The sequence below is a fragment of the Spea bombifrons genome, chromosome 10, assembly GCF_027358695.1.
Source record: "Spea bombifrons isolate aSpeBom1 chromosome 10, aSpeBom1.2.pri, whole genome shotgun sequence".
In the NCBI taxonomy this organism is placed as follows: domain Eukaryota; kingdom Metazoa; phylum Chordata; class Amphibia; order Anura; family Pelobatidae; genus Spea; species Spea bombifrons.
Window position 1 is genome coordinate 25,943,376 of NC_071096.1, and position 7,863 is coordinate 25,951,238.

General features: G+C 38.4%; 1 protein-coding gene across 1 annotated transcript; it reads left to right on the forward strand.

Annotated features, from left to right (window-relative positions):
* Nucleotides 1–341: 341 nt before the first annotated feature.
* Nucleotides 342–5,798, forward strand: LOC128466935 (transmembrane protein 272-like). The gene is made up of 5 exons (XM_053448400.1): nt 342–414; nt 2,383–2,416; nt 3,591–3,650; nt 3,738–3,920; nt 5,060–5,798. Exons 1-5 carry the CDS (start codon nt 406–408, stop codon nt 5,242–5,244), a joined length of 471 nt encoding a protein of 156 aa, XP_053304375.1. The 5' UTR covers nt 342–405; the 3' UTR covers nt 5,245–5,798.
* The last annotated feature ends 2,065 nt before the right edge of the window (nt 5,799–7,863 follow it).

Sequence of the window (7,863 nt, forward strand, 5' to 3'; positions counted from 1 at the left end):
GAGGTAGGAAGTAAATGAGAGGTTAGGGGACTTGTGGGTGGATGGATGGTTGAGTCAGGATTATTTCTTCCACCCTTGTCTCCTTGCAAGAAGGATTTATTCTTCTTGTTGTCTGACCCTTTCAACCTCCCATACCATTGTTTTCTATCTCATTCGTATCCATTCTTCTAATTGTGTTTCTCTTTTTTTAATTTCTAACATTTTTTGTATCTTTCCGCTACCATTTTTGTAATTTTTCCTCCATTGTTTCAGTAATCATTTTCTGTTTCTTTGATATCCCTAACCTGACTTACATTAACCCTTTTTTACTTTTTTTATTTTGCTTTTACTAGATTACTGACATCTTGAGCTAAAGAAAAAAATACCTGGATTGCCTAGAAGTATTTTCCATCACTTCAGTCAACAATGGCTGGGGTAAGGTTTTGAGATCCTTATCGATAGTTTTATAGTAATGAACGCCTAGGGCAAGAAAATGGCATATCCTTAGCAAGCAAGATCACGTTAATTAAGGTTCCTACGTGCATTTATAGTGATTAATGGTGATTAACGGTGTTATAATGGTGCTATATTATGCCCAGATTCAGACACACGTTTGTGTGTCAATCCAATAAATATAATGCTGGGTTAAATATAAGGGGCTCTATTGGATAAAAATACAATTGTTCTCTTGAATTGGTAGATTTAAATATTCAAGCTTTGTTCGTCTCCTGTGGCATGTGGACATTAAATCTCTTTATACATAACACACACACTTCCTCAATGGGTTGCCTATTATTGAATATTTTTAAGATGGATGAACTTGGTCAGTCTTAATTAGCGTAAGGAGAACAATTAGTTTCATTAGTCAAACGGGGACTATCACCTTTACACAATTGCACTTTAAGACAGAAGAGCTCGAGTCATTAGAGTGCTGGCTTTCATATAACCCTTGATTTTATCATCAATCATAAAAGTTACGATGTTCAGTCTACAGTGGGAACTTCTAATTTTATTGTCCTACGCACCCAATTTAAGATAGAAATCTATGATCATGGTTAGTTTTTTTACAAACTGGACAGTCTGTAAAATCCTTTAATTTATGCACAGATAGCTGACCAATAACATACATTCAGAATAATTTTCATTTATTTTGTACTAACATTATAGTCTTGCATTTCATTGTACCGCAATATATTGCCATCTCCGTACCGTGCAACTGGGCAAGTTATTGTTGATCACTTGACCATTTCTCATGAAAAAGAGAAGGTCGGGATATTTGTCGTCTCGAGCATCTTCTTGGATGTTGGCAAGAGTGTTCCTGCAGTTATGGGAGAGGCTAGCAAGAGTTGTCCACCTTCCTCTAGTTCAAGACTGCACTACTCCAGCACTCGAGGACTGACACAAAGCCAGGAACTCTGTGTGTCCTTGTCGTGAAACAAGTCATTTAAGGATTTTTTTAAATTGATCTTATTGTGCTCAAGCTGGCATATCTGAAATTGTGTCCTGTTTGTGGCCCTCGAGGACTGAAGTCATGCAGCCCCGCTCCAGTTCATGTAAATGAACTAATACTCTATGTTCCTTTACATTGAAGTGAGATCAATGCACTGGATGAAAGGCACGCTTTAGAAAATATACTAGTTTCTCATTTTTACTTGCTTAATATAATACCGTACACATTCGATAACTATACTGTTCAGTTTACTCCATATGCTCTGTACTGTTAATACAGTTCATAGAATCAAATATACATTTTCTGTTACACATTGCGTGTTGATCGTATTTATGTAAAACTCATATTTATCCCATAAAAGCTAGCCCTGTGTAACTAGGATCAGCAAGGTGTCGTATCATATTAATTTGGAAACGTAGACATTTGTCCCATTTACTCAATGAACAGAGTCCTGCGATAGGGAGGCTGCAGTGGCATATGGAGAGGAGGGAAAGGGGTAGAGGGTTGTTGTCTCTGCAGGGGGGTAAGGAGGGTTACCTTCCAGTCCTGGCAAGCTGGCGTAGCCTTGGCAGGAAGGAGATGACCGCTTACTTACCCTGCTTAGGTTAAGGGGGGAAAGCAAGCCTTAGGCAGGTCTGGAGCTTCAGCTGCTGCTTAGGTGTATGTCCTAGCTCTTTGGGGGCAGTCCTTGTAGATTTCATGGAAATAAATATACAAGGTCAAAGTCCACAGCACAAGTTTTAGCCATGATGTTTATGCTTATTGTTAGTGTTTTTAGTTTATGAATAAATTTTTTTTAAGATTAAAAAATAAGTAACAGTGTTGTGAGCTCTGCTGAATGTAGCAAAACGGTATTAAGGTACCGGTTTATTTAATTAAGCTTTGACAAACATGAAATTCTATCAAATATTGAATAAGGAAATATAATGCCGTATACTCATTTGTTTCCTTAGAACAAAACCTGCCATAAGCCTGATCTCTTTACCGGTGAGTAAACTTTCTAACAGTAACGTATTACACAGCACAATATTGCTGACACATCACATAGTCATGATAACATTTGACAGGAACAGTAAGCAGTCTAGCACAATTTGTGCAGCGTGTATAGCAGGGGAAGTGAGTGCAACTAGGCTGTTGAAATCAATGCCAATGGAATAGAATAAAATATACTATACTATATACTATATACTATACTTTTTGTTTGGGCAGATGATTAAACTATAAAACAGACATTTCAAAAAGGAACTAAACTATCTGAATTTTATTATTATTATTATGTATTATTATTATTATTTTATAACAGATAGATGCACCCATGATGACACTTGTATCCTCAGAGGCTATAAAACATTTTGTTCCTGATATAATAGTCTAGTGTGAGAAGTAGAAGCAGCTGTGCCTCCGAGACAGGAAGGGAAATATGGAACATATATAAATTACATAAAGCACATACAATAATTCGTAATACTGTGTGTCCTGAAATTTCATCAAAGGGGTTTTTTCGCCCAAGCAAAAGTTGTGATTTCAGCTCATTGACTTCACTATTCATTGTGAAGGGTCAACCCTAGTGAACATCTCTTGTTGTGTTGCTGTATTTAGGCCAAGAGTACAGTGTTTCAAGGAACAAGTGTTTTAAAAGGTTATGATCATAAACCACACTGTCGTGGTATTAGTTCCTTATGGAAGGAGTGATTTTCTGAAATAAGGAAAGATCATTTTAAAGCAGAACACTGCAGATACTTTGTTGAGTAGGGGTTTGTCTAGTAAGGATGTGAGAAAGTAAGAATGAGTGTGCGTGTAAACTCGTACGAGAAAGAGGAACTGATATAGAGTTGTGTGTGGCCATAGTGGCGACCTGTGCCAAAAGGTGCCAGCCCACCCCTGGCTCTACTTTAGTGGTCCAGCTGGTTGGTCTGTGCCATACCATTGGGCATTTTCCCTTCTGCTGCAGGGTAGGATAAGCAGAAAGTGGCTTTGACGCTTCGGTGTGACAAATAAAATGTGCCTCTGAGCTTGACCATGATCATGTGTACAGAGTAAAGGTAGATAAGGGGAGTATGTTCAGACACAATAGAGTAATATATATTGATATTGGCTGACGCTCTTCCATCCCTGAACTGCATATCGTGGTAAATTATACCTAGAGCCCTTTGTCTTGCAGTTGGTCTGATCTTTGTGATTGGCGTGCTTTGCATTGCTGGGACTGCCTTCGTAAGCATTGGTAAGTGAGCGTGTTCTTCCACCTGTAGACTGGCTGTAGTAGCTCATCTGACACATTTGGACTCAGCTTTGCCTTTCTTTGAAACAGGTGCCTTCTATTTACATGACTGTGAAGTGGAGAGACACATCCCCATATATGTGCTGGTACAAGGAGTCGTTTTACTACTAGCTGGGGTCATAGTTCTTATCCTGTTCACAAGAGACAAGTTTATTTTGTTTTTCCTCCTCCTCTGCATACCGTGCACATTCTGGTTCTGTTGGCTCATAATTGGTAAGAAAAATGTCAAGAGCACATCATTGCTGTATAGATGTTCTGCACCTCTGCTTATTTTTTCTTATCTATGCATAAACTATCCAAAAATCACATATGGTGTAAAATTGAATCAGAATATTGTGTTGATTACTTAGAACATTTATAATTTTCTAAAGGGTAAAACAAAACTAGCACCAGCGCCAAGCCAACTTATCCTCTGTAGACAATGCAGGAGTGGTGTGGGGAAGTTAATTAAACTTTTTATTTCTGTTTTATAACAATTTCCATAGTTCACACATAATGCACTGTGGCACAGGCAGAGCAAAAACCTCATTAGCACAATCCACACATAAAGTAATTGTAAGTACTTCAACAGGGAGCAGATGCAATAAAATAAACAAAAACATGCCAAAAAATGGCAGCACACTCTACATGTTAGGAAATGTCAAGAATACACCTTGGGAATAAGTGTTGTTGTGTGAGAGGAATGGGTTAGGGGTATGTGCTTGGGGTGAGATGGGACATGTTGAGGAGCTGAGCCAGCCAGGAGAGCAATGGGACTAGCCTTACAACTCAAGTTTCTCAGAGAATAGTAACTGAGCAAGCTCAGGACAAGCCTACAGCCCTGGGCTATAACCTGCTCTTTTCTCAATACTAGGGAAATTCCTAAAAAAAAATACTGCCCATTAGGAGCCAAATGTATTTAGTAGCATCCTCTGTGAAGTTGATACCAGTTGGAGAAGCACCCTGTGGTCAAGATGTCCCTTAGACTTGGAGGGAGCTGAGTTTCAACAACCTGGAGGTTCATTTCCACACACAGATATAGTAAGGCACATATCAGACCAATGGACTCAATCTACATTGAGATAAAGGGGCTGTACTTGCAACGTGGGCCAAAAGATACCAGCCCGTTCTCTGCTCTCTTTTAGTGTGTGGCAAATACAAATAATGTACATTAGACTTTTTACAGTACAACCATGTGAAAGGACAGGTTGCACCAGACTATATAATTGTTTCCCTTTAACAGATCCACAAATTCAGTTCTGCCAGTTGTGGCGATCAAGCCCCGTTTCCCCAAGCGATCTAAATTATTGAACCATTCTGTAGATGTTAATTTGTTGACTTGTATAACATCTTTTTCATTTTGTTTCTCTTAGGAAGTGTCTGGGTGTTTCCACACTACACCACTTACCATGGACAGTGCAATGATGTTTTGTACCTCTTTGCTTTCTGGACACTCATTGTTCAGTACATTGGACTCAGTATTGCCTTCTTGTCCACTATTATATATGGCTGCTTCATCTGCATCATGCTGTGGGCCTGCATGGGTGTTAATGGATAAAAAACCCCACAGAAATGGAAAAAATGGCTTCTGAGAACAGTAGCCATTATTCTTTAAAAAAAAAAAAAGACTAAAGACTATAGGACTTTGGATAAGAGATTATATGATTTGTCAAATGGAACCCTTGGTCAGCAATTATTGAGGGGCTTTAATACTAAACACTATTCAGGTGTTCGCAACAATTTGATTGGTTTCATGTGATGTCTGCATAAAGCTAATTTTGCATTCAAGGTAATAGACCATCAAGTATGAAGATCAAAACCAGTCTTCATAATGACCCAACTAATGCCTGTGGTGAACGCTCAACTGTTGGCAGCCATAAACTTCATGAAATCGGACGCCCACCATTCCCTATGGCTTTAATCAAGCAGTGCATGGCTAAATGATTACGTTTTCCAAAATAATCAAAATAATATGCAAAGCGGCGTTTGAATAGTGCTTTAATATCACGGGGTATTTCAAGCACTTTAACTGCTTCTCAAAATTATGGCTGTACAGAAAACATTGTCTGCATGCTGCGTTCCGCACAAGTTGAATGATAACTGAAAATAAAACTTTTTGCAAAGCTAAGTCTCTCCAAGCAAACTCAGAATATCCACCTACAAACCCTTTTACACCTTATTTGCCTGGATCTTAAATACCTAATATTAATTGAACTTAGATCAAAAAAACATCTTTTATGTCCTTAAGATCAGTCGGGGGCACTTGTTGGAACCGTTTCCAATCATATAAGAAAATCACTTACATATATGTTAATGCAGAAAGGAAGTCACCTAAAAACGTTCATTATATATCGAAAAATACAGAGGTCGATTGCTAAAATCTACTTTTATTTCAGCATTTCAGAAAGAAAAGTAATTTGACAAAATATACAGTATTTCTCGGAGAAAAATACATCCTTTTATTATCACTTCTTAAAAGTAACATTTTTAAGTACTTTCTGAAAATCAAAGCTTCTCAATATCTGGTATAAACACCGTAATGCCTTAATGACTGCTTTAACTCTGTCTGGCATTGATTCTACACCTTTGTGCAGAATTTTACAATCCATGTTTCTGCACTGTGGTTGGAAAGTCATCCATATTAGCAATCTTATTATTACCCTTTATTAATTAAGCGCCAACATATTACACAACGCTGTACAATTTAAATAGAGTGGTTAACACATACATAAAAAATATACATTTACATATTCAGACACAACAGGAGTTGAGGACCCTGCCCATGAGCTTGAGATCTAGCCTTATGGTACATTTATACCAAGGTCTTGGCAAGAATGGTGGGCTTACAACGGCCCCCGCTCGTGAGCTTACACTCTCCTTTCTCTTTCTTGGACTTCGACTATACCTGAGACAGCTTTGATATGTGTTTAGGATTGTTCTCATGTTGGGAAATGCCTTTAAGCCATAAGGGATGACATGCCTCTGCAGACTAGAGTGGTACTTGGGTCAACAAGAATAGGCAAAACATTCACATGCCATAATATTCCTTGCATTATATCTACTTGTAGGTTTTATATACTGTTGTGTTAGCCTACCATATGGTCCAGTCTTCTGCTGTGAAATTTCTGTATTGCTTGCCCCGTGGTTTTCCGGCAAAGAAACTGTTTTGAGACAGTTACTCTTCCGCAAGGGCCGCGCTTTGATGTTTCTGGTTCAGCTGTGCTTGAATTGTGAACGCAGATGCTCCATAATGATGATTGCTTTATATACTGTTCTTCCGATGTGCGGTCACTTGAGGTCTGTCTGGTCTTGCTTCGGATAAAAATGATTTGGTTTCACAAAATCTCTTCAGTCTGCATTGTTCTACCCCTTAGAAATATTTAACCTCAGCACTTGTTCTCAAATTGCTTCTGTAAATTCTGTGTTTCAACTGATGTCCCTCAAAAGGTCCTAACAGGAGCTCTTGCTGGACCACATTAATAGAATAGCAGGTGTTACGAGAAATTGAACTCATGTGTTCTAGTATGCTAGTCTTTCAATGAAATAGATAGCACGACAGTTTTGTAAAAATGTCTTACAGTTAAAGAACTTATTCCTACTGATTACAATATTTGACTACTTTTTAATACATGATTAAATGAAAGACAGTTGGTGGTGGTGAAGTATGAGCAGGAACATTTTTCCCTTGGTGATTCTTCCACATTAGCACAAAATTTGTCTTTTTAGAGAAATATGGACAACATGATCTGTCACTTTCACTCTCTGTATGAAACTGGTAATTGCAAACAGATGGCCATCGGTGAACTAAGGAGCATTCCTTCAGCTATCCATTCATAATCTGAAGGGCTTTTTTTTTTGTTTTTTTTTATTACCTAAATTTGGCTGAGAACGTTCTCTAAAAGCTATGGAGCAGGTGCATCAACACTACAAGACCAAATTTGTGAGCTGCCTAAGATACCAAGAGGTAGGTGGCAAAGTCTTGTGGCATCCTAGACAATGCTATATTTTGGCTACCCATGCGCTGCCCACCAGTGGAACTGTACAGTTCAGGGGCCAATGAAAGATTGTAAGTGCTGTCTTTAGTACAAGGGACCATTGGGCTGTATATTGCATACTTCCAAAAGCAGCATACAAACAACATAATTGCCAGTGAAATTGTACGTTCCTTCTGACATTT

Excerpts from the sequence above, each read along its gene's own strand:
- LOC128466935 (XM_053448400.1), top strand. Across the intron at positions 2,417-3,590 it reads TAAGCCTGATCTCTTTACCG|TTGGTCTGATCTTTGTGATT; the intron begins GTGAGTAAACTT and ends TTTGTCTTGCAG. Across the intron at positions 3,651-3,737 it reads GACTGCCTTCGTAAGCATTG|GTGCCTTCTATTTACATGAC; the intron begins GTAAGTGAGCGT and ends TCTTTGAAACAG.